This window comes from Balaenoptera ricei, chromosome 2, assembly GCF_028023285.1.
Source record: "Balaenoptera ricei isolate mBalRic1 chromosome 2, mBalRic1.hap2, whole genome shotgun sequence".
Lineage (NCBI taxonomy): Eukaryota > Metazoa > Chordata > Mammalia > Artiodactyla > Balaenopteridae > Balaenoptera > Balaenoptera ricei.
Window position 1 is genome coordinate 174893751 of NC_082640.1, and position 18278 is coordinate 174912028.

Here is an 18278-nt window from a genome sequence, read left to right on the forward strand (position 1 = left end):
TTAGTATTCCAGGGTGTCTCTTGCTAAATTCCCCTTATGGGTTTGAAAGTCCCTGACACTTAGAAAATAGATTAAAATAATCTATTTATAGGTTTATATATTCTGTTTATAGATTAATATATCCTATATTAATATAGAATATGACTGCTAAATATAGTTTTCAAGTAAATTAAAAGTATATTTAACATAATTTGAACAAATGGAATCTACAGTAGAAGTTTCTCTGAAAAGAATCTCAGTTCAAAAGTTGTCCCTGCTAGCCCTGTGATGTAATTTACATAAAACCTGCCCATTGAACTTGTGCACTGAGCCTGCCTTAAGATAAGAAATAGTATATGAATAAATCTTACCTGAGCCAATAATTTCTCCCATAAGAAAAGTTATAAAGGGATCTGTGAGGCAGACACCTGAGGACAAAGCCATCTCTGCCGCCCTCCCCCTCCTCCTGTCCAAGGGCAGGGGATCTGCTCTGATATCTGGTGGAAAAAACCTTTACAAATGGCTAAAGCGTTATGTATTAGTATCTGAATATTGTGTAATATTGTTTGAGTAGAGGAAAAACAGGGGCCACAGAAGAACCCTCTGACTGGTTTCTAGGTCTCCTACTTTCCCAGCACTTCCATCTCAATATTTACCTTAAAATAACTAGAATTAACCCAGAGTCATGATTTTGGCAAATGACTGATAGGACTTATCGACAGAGACTTAACAGGCTCTTCAGGAGCACATGCAAATGAACAGAATCATGACTAGATGTCAGTCACTATGGATCTATCAGGAAGGGAGATGGACGAAACTAAAAATCTGCCTTAGAGAGTTGGCTTGTCTGATTCCTCATGCAAACACGCTCTTTATGGATCCTGAACCTCACCTAGGCATCCTGAGACATGCACATTGTAACAGCAGAATCCTGCGAATGACATTATAAACTAGGCATTTATTAGACAAAGATGTAATTTAAAACTTTCCTACAAATAAGAAAATTATGGGAGAATAATTTAAGATTCTCATTTGTATGTTTTAATTTTACTCATAGTAATCTGAAATCTGAATAGTACCTCTTTAAGTGGAAACTGATATTTACATTGTGTTTTACACTTTAAAAAAGTACTTTCATGAGCATTAACTCATTGCATCCATATGAAAATTGTATAAATTAGATATGACAAATATTATTTTACAGATGAAGAAACCAAGACTGAGAGGAGTTAATGACTAAGTGACTTGCCCAGTGTCACACAGCCAGGAAGTGGAGAACCGAAAAAGATCCTCTAACTTCAATATGCGTTCTTTCCACTACACTAAAATGCCTCTTCTATGTTCAAAGAATTAATTAATGAATAACATTATCTGAATGGAGCAAAGATTGCATTTTTCTATTTTCTGGAAAGAAAAATCCACAGGCCTTTTCCTTTTAAGTACAGCTACCATGGCAGTGAGTTATAATTAACTTAGCTACCTCTGTTTTAAATGTTGGGATGTTATTTTTCTTCTAGTTTTATTATCTACCTGAGGATTCATATTAATAACCTGTTGTGAATTTTTTCAAATGCTCAATGTTAAATTATGAAAACATAGAATGCATATACCATAGCTAAGTATAGGGGAATTAATAACACATGAATGTATCACTTTGACATTATTTTCTTATAAATAAGAACAGATGCCCTTTTTAGAAAAGTGCCTTTAAAGTCTTCAATGTTAAAATCATATATCCAATACCTAGCAGACTCACAGTAAGAACTCAACAAATGTTTGCTGAACTGTATTCTCAAAAAATCTTATGAAAAACATATATCAGTGTGCAGATATTTAGAAATGTCTTCTTTTATTCTCAGAATTACAAGGGATTTGTGAAATTATGTGGTTGAGAAAAGAACATATCAGTAAAAGTATCAAATTTGTATAGTGTTCATTATCATATAAAAGATTGTTAAGGCTTCTAAAATAAATCAATTTTATCCAGTATACAATTTAGTTTAGCAAATTACAATCTAGAAATAATTATATGAGGTAATGATGAATACTTCTAAAATCTAGGCTCATGAGGGCAAGGAATTTGTTTCTTTCACCACTATATTTCTAGGGTCTAGTACAATACCTGGCACATAGCAGGTACTCAATAAATATCTGTTGAATTATTAAATTAACAAATATACAGAGAGATGAGTAGTACACCATGAGTAGAAACTTCAAACCTGTCTAAAAAGTAATTCCTGAAAATTAAATAGAAATATTTCCCAGATCAAATGAGAGCAGAATTTGTAATACACAAAACTGTGATAAACTGAAAAAGAAGCAGATTTGTGTGGGGGAATATTAATTCAGGTTTGGAAATGCTGGGCTTGTGTGATCTATGAGAGAGTCAAGGGGAGACACACTAGGGGCATGTTTGGGTCTGGAGCCCAGTAGAGCGGTCAGGGTTGGCCATGTATATTTGGGAATCACCAGCATACAGGGAGAGAGTGCAAGCATAAAAAGAGAAGAGTACCTAGGACTGAACTGTGAGGAGTCCTCAGGTAGAAGAGAAAGAGCCTGCAAAAGACACTGAGAGAGAGAAGGAAAGGCAGGGGAGCATGGTGTCACAGAAGCCAGGGTGAGACGCAATTTCCAGTTCAACACTACTAGGTAGTCAAGTAAGGTGAGGACTCAAAAATACTTAAAATGTGGGCTTCCCTGGTGGCGCAGTGGTTGAGAATCTGCCTGCCAATGCAGGGGACACGTGTTCGAGCCCTGGTCTGGGAAGATCCCACATGCCGCGGAGCAACTGGGCCCGTGAGCCACAACTACTGAGCCTGCGCGTCTGGAGCCTGTGCTCCGCAACAAGAGAGGCCGCGATAGTGAGAGGCCCGCGCACCGTGATGAAGAGTGGCCCCCGCTCGCCGCAACTAGAGAAAGCCCGCGCACAGAAACGAAAACCCAACACAGCCAAAAAATAATAATAATAATAAATAAAAGCATTAATTAAAAAAAAACAAACTTAAAATGGAGGTCAATAGTGGCCTTGGCAAGAACAGGTTCAGTCAACTGGTAGGAGGTGCAAGCCAAACTGGAGTAGATTGAGGGGTGAGTGACCTGTGGGTAATAGACTGCACAGACAAATATTGACAAAGGAGAACATAGGGCAACAACTGGAAGGGAATAGGGGATTCTGAGATTGTTTGCTGTTCATCAGTCAGTCCATTCATCCATTCATCTCTCCATTTTTAAACATTTAAGATGGGAGAGACTAGGCTTGCTTAAATGGTGACAGAAAGGGTCCAAGCAGAAGAAGAAGAGGTAGAAAAGAAGAGGGGTCCGTTACAGATAGAGGTAGAGATGTATAATCTCTCTATATAAAACTGGAAACCAGGGAGGAAACTCCTCAAAGTGAAGTTTAAGCTGAAAACCAAGGAGGTAGCGTAGGAATAGACAAAAAAGAAGCTCATTCCAAGAAATGATATTTTGATATAAGTCAGGCTGACATGGGAAACCAAAAAGGAATGCTAGGTAATCAAAACAGAAATTGTTGGATGGGAATATTTTTGAGGTGCAATAGGTCTAGGCAGGGACACTTGCTAAGCGGATGCCAGGTGGAATAAGGGGGAGCAAAGGACCATTAGATCAAGTTTTAGGGGACTCAGAAAAGGAGAGTCCCTACTTGAGCCCTAAGAGTTAAACCTGAAGCCTAGCAAGACAGTATGTCCTCTTCAGCTAAGAGGAAGAATGAGCTGGTAGTCTGAGGGGAGAAGACAGATGAAACCATAAGGCTTAATAACACATGACTATAACACATAACTACATGAAATGCAGCTAGGTTGCATTGTGAATAAGGGAATCTATAAATTACTTCTCCACTTCAGATTGAATCCCATTGTTTCATTTTTGCACCTAAATAGCCAAGTGCTCAAAAACTGTGGCATCCGACAAGAATTCCCTTCATTCCCTTGAGGAATAGCTGTTGAATTGACCAGCAGAAAACACAGGTCTCTCTTGTGAGAAGTGACGCAGCTGATTCAGTAACCCAGCAGTTCTGACTAATTTGTATTACTGTATTAAAACCCAACAATTCTGATCATGTTTGAATTTTGTTTACCTCTTGCTTTGGTTTCAAACATTTTGCTCTTCCTCAGTGCCAAAGTCTGTTTCTGCCTATTGCCAAATGATCAGCCACACATGTCCAGAAATACAGGATTCACGGAATGATTCTTTCATTGTAGTATCACCAGAACCTAGCCTAATGTCTAGCAGATAGAAGTCTCTCAACAAATACTGATGAAGTGAATGAGTAAATGTACCTGCGGTTCCACGGGGAGAGGAAAAAGTGATCACCAACTCTCTCTATGCGGGGGGAGTCCTCCATCTTTACATGCCAAGGGTCCTTTGACAGTCTGTTGAAGCTGACAGACCCCTTCTCAGCATAATGCTTTTACATATATTGTAGGACAGAGCAGACTAATGATATTGAAATACAATGAAATCAAAATATAAAGAGAAATTGTGACATCATCACAAATGTGCTTCTGCGGCGTGGGCTGGGCTTGCTAAGCCACAGGCCTCACTGTAGGGAGATCTGGCTGGGCCAGTTCACTGGCAAAACCACTAGCCGACAGCATCTGTAGATTTCTGTTCTCAGTTCTCAGAGAGGAATCCTCCCAGCTCTTGTCTAGGAAGCCACGGTTCTCAGAAGGAAGGGGCAGCAAGAGGCCATGGCAGTTCCACAGCGCAGTGTGGCAATCTTCACGCCACCCCCTAGCTTTGACGGTGTCCTCTCCCTCAACCGTGCTCCTTGCCCCTGAATCCACAGTTTTGTCTATTTAACCTTGTCAGTCTTCCATGAGGGTCAGAAAGGCAAGGTTTCCTACGGGGATAGTGTAGATCTGAGATCTGGGGGGGTACCTGTTTCTTATATAGACTTCCAACTAATCCTCTTATGTCCTGCACTCTTGCTTTGAGCGACGCCTGGTGCCCCCAATTCCTGAGCCTTTCTGGGGGTCAGAGGTGCAAATTAGCCTGCTTTGGGGATTCTCATATTACTGGCTTAGGATTCAGCTGTTTCAGGCATGCTAAATCGGTTACAACTAGTATTTCTGCTGTCCATCTTCCAGAATCTGGTTGCTGTTTTCCTCTCTCCCTTTTGAGAATATGCCTATTTTACGCCTTTACTTTTACTTGTAGTAGGGTTTAGTGAGGAAACAACCATGAACATATTTCATCTGTCACATTTTTCAAGTTGCCACTAAAATTTTTAACAAAGTTTGAAAAATCAAACTTTGAAGAAAAATCCTTAAAAATTCATCTCATCTTTTTCATAACTATGATTTTTCTATCAAAGATAATCAACATATTGTTATACCCTCAGGTTCATGAAGGCAGAGACCATTTCCCTTTTGTTATTGTATTATCCAATACCTAGCATAGTAGAGGTGGTCAATAAATATTGATAAGTGTGAATGAATATAAATATGACAAAAAATTGGGATCCTTTGTTTTCATAATTTTAGTACTTATCTAATTCACCTAGGACTGCTTTGGCAATATTCAAAAAAGCAAACAATCAGAAATACATACACCTAATTTGGAACCCAAATTACAATAACAAAGTCCTTTATTACAAAAATTTAACTATGATTCTGTATACTATAACAATAATTTCTTGGATAGGAAGGAACTGGCATTCAAATTACTTAGTTGTCTTGAAAAACTAGTAGTGTAAAAATGTACTTTTTAATTACAACTGCTACATAAATAGTATTTAATTACAACTAATAAATGTACAATTTTAAATATTATTAAATAAATCTTTAATAATAAATTTTAATCAATGCTGAAAACGCAAAGTCCTTCATATTTAAAATCTGTACATTAGCTACTACATTTTAGTTTGTATGGGCAAAAAACCAGCAAGTTTATTAAAAAATTAGGTCTAGTAGATCCTTGCTATTCTTTTCAAGTGAGTTCAAAGAGCCATCATGACATGTCCTACTTTGTAATTATAATGTAAACTGTATGTGCTTTGTTTTGTAATTCTTTATTGGCTATTATCTAAGCCACGATTTTCCTAAAAGGCCCAAAGCATTATTTTAAAATTTCAGTTATATTTTATGGAGAAAGTTAAATGCATAATTTTGCTTTGTTTTTAACTGGGGAATTCTGATATATCCGTAAAAGGATTACTGGAATTCTAGCAGGATGGTTCCATGGTAATTTTAAACTAAAAACTTTACAGCTATCCATGTCAAAATATTCCTCTGGGCAAACTTGTACAAAAATCCATAATCTGTTTAGTACTATCCCATTAAATGCTCATTCTATAGCTAATTTTTCATCATAGTTTACATTCTGTTTTACTAACTTCAAATTAAAATATAATACTCACTTCATCAGCCACAAACTCCTTACTCAGACCAAAATCTGTCAGCACCACATGGCCATTAGAATCAAGTAGAATATTCTCAAGCTTAATGTCACGGTATATAATCCCCAACTGTAAAAACAAACAAATATGCATATTAAAGTAACAATTTCCAAAAAATAAATTAGGAAAGTCTTTCTTATCTACCTTAAAAACAAACCAAAAAAAAAAGGCATTCTCCTGCTCAGGGTGCTATGACGGCTCTTAGTCACAGGTCAGGGCAAATCTAAATGCCTCCATCTCAGGGTTTATCTGCTGGGTTCCCTCTGCAACCATGTCTTCATGCTCCATAGGGTACATTCCTGTCGGACTAGCTTCTGTTGGGTCTACTTTGACTACTGCTTCTTCCTGGGTTACTGTTCTTGATGGAGTTCATCCTCACTCCAGATGATCTTCAGATGCTTCCTTAGCCAATTCATGTCCATCACTTCTAATGGCTTCAGAAGGCTTTCCTGACTAACCACTTCCCACACTGGTCATTTCTTTGTTTTTATTCCTATAGCATCTATATTTACATTGTACTTACCTAAAAGTAATTGATATTTTCTAGGTACTTCCTGCTTTTCTTGATATACCCATATCCAAACTCTGTTTTTTCACTTTTTATGCATTTACCTAGTATCTAGCACAGTGTCATATGTCAAATAGGTAATTAATAAAGGCTTGTTGAATAATACGCTCCTAAACACGAAGGTTGAAGATCACAGGTTAATTTTAGTTGATCTTTAGTTCTAAATAAGCAACGTAAATCAATTAGATATTTAAATGTCCTTCTATTTTGTTTTGTATGTAAGTTTTATAGTAAAACACTTCAGCTATATAACATAAATGAATCTACCCAAGTTATATAAGAAGTACTTGATATGCATGAATTCCACGTTTCATGTTATGTCAGCCCGAATTAAATGTTTTTAAACTTAGAAACACTGCTTTCCTCAACACTAAGTATATGAAAAATAAGACTCTTGATACTTTCTTAAAATTGAAACAAAAAATTACACAAGGAAAAACACTAGGCAATTTTCTTCCAAGAACCTCAGTGGGGTTTTTTTTTCATATTTTAAAACATTATTATATATTGTAAATGCACAGTCTGTTAAACAGACATTTGACTTGAAGCCTTACAAGCACCTAACAACCAGTATGACTTTTTTTTTAACAACCTCTTTGGAAAAGATTTTAGGAATAAGTCATTTACTACCTGCTTTACCTCATCACTTCCAAGTAAACTCCCCGTTTTTGTCTCTTCCTGAGAAACTCAGTGTTAGTAGCTATATCAAGATTATCATTATTAGCTTTGTGTTATATCTCTTTGTATTTATCTTGTTAGGTAGTCAGATTAAGAGAAATTTAGCTAAGACCTAATCTGCTATATACTTTCCCTCTATATCAATTACATTTATATCTTGTACTCATCATGTTCTCTACCTCTGTGTTTCTGATTACCCTGTTTTAATAATAATGAATGTTCATGGATTTTCCCTTTAAGAAACAGAATTAACAGTTTTCATACTAACTAAAAACTGAACTTACTAGCTTACCTGTCAGAGCTTTGTATTTTGTTTGTGTTTACTCTGGTATTTATGGTGATTTCCACCATCATTTTTATATTATAAAAATTACATCTGATTCCCCTAAGCATAAAACAAAGCTTTTCAGCCTATTCCCTGGCCCAATTTGGCTCATGTATAAAAATGTCCTAACTACTTTATACCCCACAAAAGTAACCATAGGCATAAAGCTCATCCCCACACCACCAATTCTATCAGAAGGAATACAGATGCCTGTTCCTATCACTTCAGTTCAGCTCCCACCTTACACTCCCCTTCCTTTCACTCCATGGCACTGCAGCCCTGAGCCCCAGAGCCTTCTCTACTTCTCTCCTGTTCTTAGACATTTTTTCATTCATTCTCTTTAGAATTCCTATTCTGAACCCTGTCTCCCTCTACCTGCCCAGTTGTGTTCCTGTTCTGGGCTAGATCTACCCATTTCTTGATCCCTTCCTTCTTATATCTTCTCATCATCTTTTCTCACAGCCTCTCCCAACCGTTACCTCCATCCTGCAATTCTAATCTTCCTGCCCCTTTAAAAATTTCATCCTTCTTCCTTGCCTTTTTCCTTCATTTCTCTCCATTCTTTTTATGCTCCATAATCAGCACTTCAATCTTTTTTTTTAATCTGTAATCTAGTGTAGCATCTGAATATATAACAAAGAAAAACAGCGGCTTTATGATGTACCCGTATCATCCGAATTTAGCGACTCGCGTCATCCTCCTATGGTCTCACACAACTTTGATAAAAATTATTCTAGTACTTTCTATTTCTTGGAAATACACACAAGTCTAGGCTACATAATGACTGTTTGCTTCTACAATAATGCTTCCTCATTAAAAAAATATTTTTAGTCAAAATTTCTTGGATCAAGATTAATAGTATCTGAAATAATATTTTTTAAAAGTTTAAACTGATTTTATAGAGTTCAAACAGCATCACATACATATATGAATTCCACTGAAAAATTTGAGTAACTGAGTTCATGCCACATGAAGGCAATGGAGCAGGAGGGAGTGGGGGAGCAAGAGAGGACCTTAGGGGTGAACCAAATGGAAAAGAAAGCGAGAGTGGGAGAGGGGGATAGCTGGGTAGCATAGGTAAGTGCTTCTTACAGATATTCCAAGCTAATTGGGAAACATACTCTGAAGATGCACAGGCAGAGTCTGCAATGGAGTAAGTCACAATTAAGGAAATACATATTATGACTTGTGGGTTCACCTTAAAGTTTTTTTAAAGAATGAAAATCTTTTATTCTAATGATACTTTGTAATAAGCATCAGAATTTTTCATGAACAAATCCAAAAAAATGCTCAGGTTCTACCTTTTTAATCTGCATCCCAGGAACTATAAAAGGAAAGTAGACTTTTACAAAGGGAATGATGAAATTGAAAAAATTGGTAGTGGTCTATGAGTGTGCTTCCACAATCTCCACGAAGACAATGACATGTAAACGCATTAGCTCTTTTAGCTCCATCATTACTTTAGTTACTAGATTTTCTAAAAAAGGAAATCCCAAAGGTTAAGCATCTCTTACCTTGTGGAGATGTTCGAGGGCAAGCACGATCTCTCCAACATAGATCTGCACCTCGTGCTCTGTGAAACGCTCTCTTTGAGAAAGATGAGTAAAAAGTTCTCCACCATTTATATAATCTAAAAATGAAATATATTTTTTCTGTCTTTGACTTGTATTCATAAACTAAAGGAAATATTTCCTTTTAACCACTTCGGATTAACCATAAGGCATTGATTTTTAATACATTATTTTTGTACAATTCTTAGTATATAGTTTCATATAGAATATATTACTAAATTCATATAAATACAGTTTCATAAGTTAATGACTACCCTAAACCACAAATGAATTTGCATAGAGTATTGCTATTAAAACTATTACATGAAATCTGCATATATTTAAATAATTTTCCCAAATCCAGCATATCAGAAACCTCTGCCATCACCATACAATTCTTAACTTGCTGTAGAGTACCAAAACATCAACCACTCCAATAACTAAAATAAAAAATGAAAAAAACAAAACAAAACTCCCAGCCTTTCCTTTGTAGTAATGGCCGGTCACTATTTTTAAGCAGATTCCCTATTTTCCAGAATTGTCTGTGGAGAGTCCTTCCAAAAATGTATATTAGGTAGCAGGTAGCCTTCTTATGGTTCCACATAACTCAAAAGTAAAAGTAGCACAACATGGGTGAATCAAAACACCTGAAACTAAACGATTCCCATTTCCCTTTCAATTTGCCCATTTTATTCCAAGAGGAATAATGAAATAAGAGAGAAAAAAGGTACAGTGAGACATAAATTAGGAGCTGAATAGTAATAAGCCACAACTGTGTTCATAATAGGCTCTAAGAAGACATTTATTGATAAACTGATAATAGTTTCATCAGAAACTAACCATTACTATCTTACACAACATTTGTGTGTGAGAAACAATGTACACCTAGAAAACAGTCACAGATATAGATTAAAGCTTTTCTCCTAAAAAAAAATCTGAAAAGCATGTATCCCAAGTATATTCATTTGTCAAGTTTACCACAATTTGATAAAAGACCAAAGCAGAATCTTCATTAACTCACAAATTTTTATCTTGCCCGTTTAACTTCAAATTCCAAACAGCTGATGCAACAGAATGAAAGAACTCTAAAAGCTGGTTGTTTTGCAATGTATTTAACAAAGCACATGCCAGCAAAAAGCACTGCCCTTTTAAGACTTTTGTATTTTGTCAAGAGGTTTTAATTATATCTTAACAAAAAGCTAATTATTAAAAAGGTGTAAAGGAACATAGCATTCCTGCAAACTAACAGTGAATTTTTTCTACCTTTAAGTAGTTACTTATTTAAATCTAATACTGATGTTTATGCATATGGTTTCCATAGTTAGTCATGGTACAGATATAGGCATTCATAGGTCAGTTGACCAACTGACAAACTCCTACACACCCTTGAATGTCCTACTTAATTATCTCATCTTCAATAGCCACTCCAGCAGAGTTGATCACTCCCTTTTATGTTACCCCCTGTGTTTATTAAAGACTTATACCACTGCAATTATCTTGCTGCACTGAAAATGTTTATTTGCATACTTCCTTTCTCTGCTAAACTCTGAGCTTTTTAAAGTCACGATCAATGTATTCATCTTTAAAAAAAAAAAAAACACTCTGAAACTCAAGGGCAAATGAGTTGTAAAAAAAAAAAAAAAAACCCAATGTACTCCTGTCTTTGAGGCAACTTGATATAATCCAAAGAACCTGGGCTTTATAATCAATAAACCTCAACTAGACAATGGCTCTACTGTGTCCTGTCTTGAGCAAATAAAGTCTCTCTCAGTGTCAGTTCTTTATCTATAAAATGGGAATCAGAACTACTAGAGATTATTGTTTCTTGGAACATAGAAAGTGTTTTATTTCATTTACTGGGGAGACTAAGAAAAATTAACTATAAATCTAAGAAGACAAACCTAAAACAACATCAAGTCACCTACTTCCTACTTGTAGAATAGACCAACAGCGCAAGGTGAAGACTTGACATTCATAAAATAAATATGCTTTATTTGTAGGTACAGAGTTGCACACTTTATAAGCTTAACAGCCAACTCTATCCAGTGGTCCAAGCTGTCAACATTGGTAAGGCAGATACATAGGCTGCCAAAGGACTGTAACAGCAGGAGCTGCGATACCTGGAGTGGTGTTACAAGGTAAGTGCTATCAATAGCAGGGATATGAGGTTAGTGGGAATCTCTGTAAGATAAGTACCTAGTACCCTCAGTTGTTATAATTCTAGTTGTTTTGTTTGGTATGTAGTGGTATCTCGTTATGGTTTTAATTCGCATTTTCCTGAATAATAATGATATTTAGTATCTTTCCATGCCTTATCGGACATTTCTATACCTTCTTTTGTGAAACGTCTATTAAGGGTTTTTGGTGTTTTTTTTTTGCCCCTCTTGGTTTTTTCTTTTTTATTTGAAATATAATTCACATACCATGAAATTCACCAATTTGAAGTGTAAAATTCAATGGTTTTTAGTATATTCAGAGTTGTGCAGCCATCACCACATTCAATTTTAAAATATTTTCACACACTCCCTCCTCAGAAATCCCAATTCATCTGTTTCTCCTTTAGTTGCTTGTGCTTTTTTAAAAAAATTTATTTATTTATTCATTTATTTATATTTTGGCTGAGTTGGGTCTTTGTTGCTGCCCGCAGGCTTTCTCTAGTTGTGGTGAGCAGGGGCTACTCTTCGTTGCGGTGCATGGGCTTCTCACTGCGGTGGCTTCTCTTGTTGTGGAGCACAGGCTCTAACTAAGCGTGCAGGCTTCAGTAGTTGTGGCTCGTGGGCTCTAGAGCGCAGGCTCAGTAGTTGTGGTGCACAGGCTTAGTTGCTCCGTGGCATGTGGGATCTTGCTGGACCAGGGCTCGATCCAGTGTCGCCTGCATTGGCAGGCGGATTCTTAACCACTGTGCCACCAGGGAAGCCCAGTTGCTTGTGCTTTTGATGTCACATTTAAGAAATCACTGCCAAAACCAAGGTCACAAAAATTTACCCCTATGTTTTCTTCTAAGAGATTTATAGGTTTAGTTCTTACTTTTCATCTTTGATCCATTGAGTTAAGTTTTGTATATGTTGTGAGTTATGGGCCCAATTTCATACTTTTGCATATGGTTACCCAGCTGTTCCAGCACCATTAGTTAAAAAGACTGTTCTTTCCTCATTGGCACCCTTGTCAAAAAATCAATTGACAGTAAATGTGAGGGTTTATTTCTGGACTCTCAATTCTAATCTATTATCTATATGTCTATCTTTATTCCAGTGCCACACTTTCTTGATTATTGTAGCTTTGTAGTAAGTTTTAAAAGTGTGAGTCTTCCAACTTAATTCTTCCTTTTCAAAATTGTTTTAGCTATTCTAAGGTTCCTTGATTTTTCCATACAATTTTAGGATGACTTTGTCAATTTCCATAAAAAAATAAGCTGGGATTTTGAGAGAGGTCTGTTAAATCTATAGATCAATTTGGGGAGTATTGCCATCTTTATAAAGGCTTTCAATCCGTAAACATAGAATCTTTTACCATCATGAAGTATCCCTTTTTATCTCTAGTATACTTTTTTGTTAAGTATATTTTGTCTGATATTAGTATAGCCACTCCTGCTTTCTTGTGGTTGCTGTTTGCATGATTTATCTTTTCCTAACCTTTTTCTTTTTAACCTATTTGTACCTTTGAATATACAGTGTATCTCCTGTAAACAGTATATAGTTGAATCTTTCCCCTCGTCTGACAATCTCTGTCTTTTGATTGTACTGATTAATCCATTCACATTTAATGTTATTATTGATATAGTTGGACTTATGTCTTGCTATTTTACTTTTTTGTTTTCTACATATTTCATATCTTTATTTGTTCCTCTATTCCTCCTTACTTCTTTCTTTTTCATTAAGTAAATATTTTCTAGTGTAACATTTTAGTTTCTTTAATGAATTTCACTTTTTTAAGTTATTTTCTTAGTGGTTGCTCTATGGCTTACCATACACACATTATCACAAACAGTTTCAGATTTATACCAACTTAATTCCAGTGATATATAGAAACATTTCTCCTACATAGCTCTATTCTTTCTTCCTCCCTTTTGAGCTATGATTGTTATACATAGTATAACTATATATGTTACAAACCCAACAATACATTATAATTATTACCTTATATAGTTTTATGTCTTTCAAAGAGGCTGAAAGAAAAGAGAGCAAGTACATATTTAGAGTTTGTCATATTAGCCTTCCTATTTACCATTTTTGGTTCTCTTTATTTTTTCTTGTGGCCCCTGGAGCTGGACAGCACAGAGGTTTCTGGCCATTGTAAGGATTTCATATTTTACTCTGAATGAAATAAGAAGCCTCTGGAAGATTGAGTACAACAGTGGTATGATAAGACTTCCATTTTAACAGGATCAATGACTCTGGCTGCTGTGTTGAGAACTTTCAAGAGGGAAAGTAGGGAGATCACTTGCAGTAAACAAGAAGAGATGATGGAGCCTAGGAGAAAGGTGACAGCTTGGTGGTGGTAAGGATCCAGCCCTACTTGAGCACATGAAGAGATGGAAGTGGTGTTACCTGAGATGGGGAAGGCTGCAGGAAGGACAGATTTGGAAGGGATGACCCAGAGTTCACCTTTGGAAATGAGGAATGCACAGGGTCTAACAAATAGTAAAAGCTCAATAAATGGTAGTTATCATCATCACCATCACCATCTTGAATTATATATTCTAAGACTGTTAAAAGGTACAAAAGAGCCCTTCTGGAATCCTTTTAGGAAAAGGAAGATAAATTTCTTATGGCCAGTTAGATCATTAAGAGGAAGGTGCATGTAAATTCCTTGAAATTATGCACAATTTTTTCAAGTATATGTAAGCATGTGTGCATTCTACTGAGAAGAGAGGGTCCACAGCTTTTATCAGATTTTCCAAGGAGTTACAAGCCAAAAAAGTTTCCAGAACATCACTCAAAAGACAGCATTAAAAATTTGAATGGAAAAGTGCCTATGAAGTTTATTTACAAACAAACCAATGAATGCGGACTGCCAGCACATGGGAAACATCTGAGAGTAGCATCTTACAGCTCGCCAGCACCATAAACTTCATCATCACAGCGCAAGCACCCAGCGCCATTTCTCCTGAGCATTTAGATCGCTTCTCCCTGACTTCTGGCCTTGCTTGGCATAGCTGTCCTGGAGCTTACTGTATTTAGAACTGGACTACTGAGGTTCAGAGCTTTAAAAAGTGAAATGGAGCATGAGGTTTTCATTGTCAACAAGATCTCTGCCTACTGAGGATGTGCTGGAACTGCATTTCTGGTCTCTTTACACCTCTGTGTTTATCCAGAGAGCTAGCAACTCTATTAGGGGAAGGTTAGGGCTTGGCCTTGAAACTAAAACAACTTAGCCAGGCAGTGACACAACAAATAAAACAAAATTTAGAAAAGACTACAGGGATATTATTCAATTTGAGTTGAATTATTGATATAAAATGTTTACTCTCTTGAAAGAGAACACTGGGATCAAGAATGCAGGCAGATTCTGGGATAGAGTTAGCAGTGGCATGAATATGGTCAAAGACATCAATGAAAAACCAGATCATTACTAACATCTGAGAGGAAGAGTCTTCTCAGCTTTGTAACTCATGGAACATCCACTTTCCCCTACCCCCCATCCCAACCCTTTCCCACTGGGCATAAATTACATTTCTCCATAAAAAAGACTTATTTAAAAGCTCAGATGGAATAAAGCACGTGAGTGGAAACTGTCTACTACTAGAATTATTTAAGATCTACTCTGCCTGGTGGGCCTTGGTCCATGCCAACTCATCTACCCTGGATACTTTCCTGTCAAAATTATGGATTCATTAGAATTCTAGAAATTAGATTTCTTAAGTCTCTGCCAATTTCTTTCTCAACAAACTGCAAGCATGAGGGTTTTTTTTTAAGCCAATGCCAACGGTTTTTATTCTCTTCATGATAAGAAATAGCATGAGAGTGTCCAGTTTTTATTGATATTCCTGAGGCTTTTTGCCCCTGTGGACATACAACGAAAATGGACTAAGTGGTGTTGGCTCAGTTTACGCTCCTGGCTACTGCCGTTTGTGTAGAAGCAGCATCTTAGTAACCCCGGTTAGTCACGGTAAGTGGGAAAGGGCTCCTGGCAGATAAGAACTAAGAGATGTAAAACAGGGTTTTGGCTGCCTTCCTTTAAAATCTGTATCTCATCACAGCTCACTGCTTTTGAGACTAGACAAAGAAATAATAACAACTAGAGATATTGGGCACTTTCTATGTGCCTGTTCTATTTGGATATGATAACAAATTTGATCCTGATAAACAATGCTACGAAGTTGGTGCTATTAAAATAATAGTATAATCCCCAGAGAAAATAGGTAATCTCTAGAAAATACTGAAACCCAGAGAGGTTAAAAAAATTATCCAGAGTTGCATATCTGTTAAGTGAGAGAATAAGGATTATGAACATGGGCAGTCTGACTCTAAAACAGTGATTTTTTTAAATGCTATATAGGTTGCCCTTTTTCCCCTACTGATATAGTTTTTACTATCATTTATCAGGACCAGCCCCACTGGGCAACTGGTATTGCTAATTACTGTCAGAAAAACTGTCTTAAAATCAACTATCCTGTCCTTCAAATATCTGAAAGGCTTAGAGCCAATAATTCTATATATTTGGTCATAAAGTTTCTCTATTTTACATGCTTTTCTTAATCAGGTTTTGGAGGGCTCATAAGAATGTCACAGTACTCAGAAGGAGACATTCCTAGGGGGCTGTACTAAGATTTCTTTTTAATGTCCACAGTAAACAATAAGTCTCCATCTTTTTTGAGAATGTGCCAACCTAAGATTATTGCTGACATATTTCTGACGTAGAACTTAAGAAAGTCAATTTATATCTTGTAGGAGAGGGCCTAGGGCTGTTTTCTCCAAAAAAGTACTTGGCCTTGCCCTGCAGTTCTCATCTTAACCCACCTGCCTGTTAAAGCAGATGGCTCTGAATTTGACCACAAAGAGCTACATTCTAGGTTCTTGTCAGAGAGTAGAACCTCAAATTGCCTGCAGTCCAAATCTCATCATATGTTCAGTTGTGAGAAATAATACATACAGGACAATAAATGTAATCTTTACATCTTTCTCATTATTTACTATAATGACTTCAGACAAAGCTACAAACTTGGATAACACTGTTTTGGAAAAATTATACTCTAACCTTGTTCCATAGGCTTACATTGTAAGGGACAGTGGCATAAAACTTGGAATTATATCCTTAGTCAAGGAAGGCTGGTGAAAATTGTCCATTATATCTGGGCCCTATTTAAAAAGCTTTTCCTAGATCATAATGCCTTACCTATGGGTTTTTTTTTTTTAATATCTTGATACAATTTCAAACTTACAAAAAGTATTTGCAAGAACAGCACAAGTAATCCCCATATAACCAGCATGCAAATTCACCAATTGTTTATATTTTGCTTCATTGGCTTTAGTATTCTCTGTGTAATTCCCCTGAGCCAATTGAGAATAAGTTGGAGACATCAAGCTCCTATGTCCTTCAGTGTGCAAATACTAAAAAAAGAATGCCCTTTCATATAACCACAGTACAATTATCAATATCAGAAACTTTATGATAAAAATACTATTATCTAATCTATACTCTCTATTCAAAGTTTGTCATTTGCCCCACTAATGCTCTTTGTAGCTACTCTTCCCCAGCCAAGGATCTGGTTTATGATCACATATGCATCAGATATCATGGCTCTTCAGACTCTGACCCTAAGTCACAACATACGTACATATTAATTTTATTAATTGCTGCCAATGTTTACAGGTACCTTCCTCCAAAAGGTCATTTATATTCCCCACTAACAGTGAATGGATGTCTTAGAAAACAAAGTTCTCACCAACTCTTGATATTATCATTATCTTTAATTTCTACCAATTTGATAGGCATTTCAAATTGGACACAGAAATTTTGAAGGTGCAGAAGAAAGAAGAGGGGAAGAAAATCTGAGAGTTTGCAGCAGCCGGACTTGATAGATTTTCAGTGGCAGTAGGACAAGTGGGCACCTCAGACAGGGAAGACGACGTTGATAAGGCTGCAGGGCTGAGAAGTAGTAAGAGGTTAGCAAAAGTCACGTGCCGCTCAGGAGAGAGGAGTAGAATGTCTGCTAACCTCTGTGAAATTCTGTTGAGACTATCAGCATGAATTTCAGGCCAGACCCAGCTGACACATTTTGGAGACATATGAGGAAAGCTTAGAAAGCTGGTACTGGAAAAAAAGTTTAGAGAGTAATCAAAGCAACTGCCATGTCAGGCGAGGAGGAAGGTTAACAGGGCAAGTGGTTCTCGTGTGCCAGACCAGGCAGATGCCAGGCCAGTAAAGAGGCACGTGGAACCCAAAGATGTTGCAGGGAAAGGGGCAGGAAAGACTCGAGGGAAGGCAGGGTCAATGAGGATTGAAGAACAGGCCCAGGGAGTGTGAGAAAGGAGAAAAAGAGAAGATTATGGTCAAAGAAGAAACCTGATTAGAAGTCTTAGATGTGCAACTGGTTTTAGTGACAAGGCCCAATGTGTGACTAGGCTTATGAATGGCTACAGTGAAGTAAAGGTTAAAACATCACAAGTCAAGGTGGCTTGGCATGGTGTTGAACTGGTTATCAATACGGCTGCTAAAATTGTGGAAGGGGATGGAAGGAAACTGGAGGAAAGGGAAGCTAGGCCTGAATAAGTCACTGGAAAAGGCGAGCACGTGTCCCAGGAGTCAGTTAAGTACAGG

The 18278-nt window shown here is 36.8% G+C and overlaps 1 protein-coding gene across 1 annotated transcript in view; it reads right to left on the reverse strand.

Moving 5' to 3' along the window:
• RPS6KA5 (ribosomal protein S6 kinase A5) overlaps window positions 1–18278 on the reverse strand; it is a 182677-nt gene that overhangs the window by 64057 nt on the left and 100342 nt on the right. Inside the window, exons 4-5 of the mRNA XM_059914826.1 lie at window positions 9483–9598; window positions 6359–6466 (exon numbers count right to left, since the gene is read on the reverse strand). Of these exons, the coding sequence (XP_059770809.1) occupies window positions 6359–6466; window positions 9483–9598 (224 nt within the window). The remainder of the gene's footprint in view (window positions 1–6358; window positions 6467–9482; window positions 9599–18278) is intronic.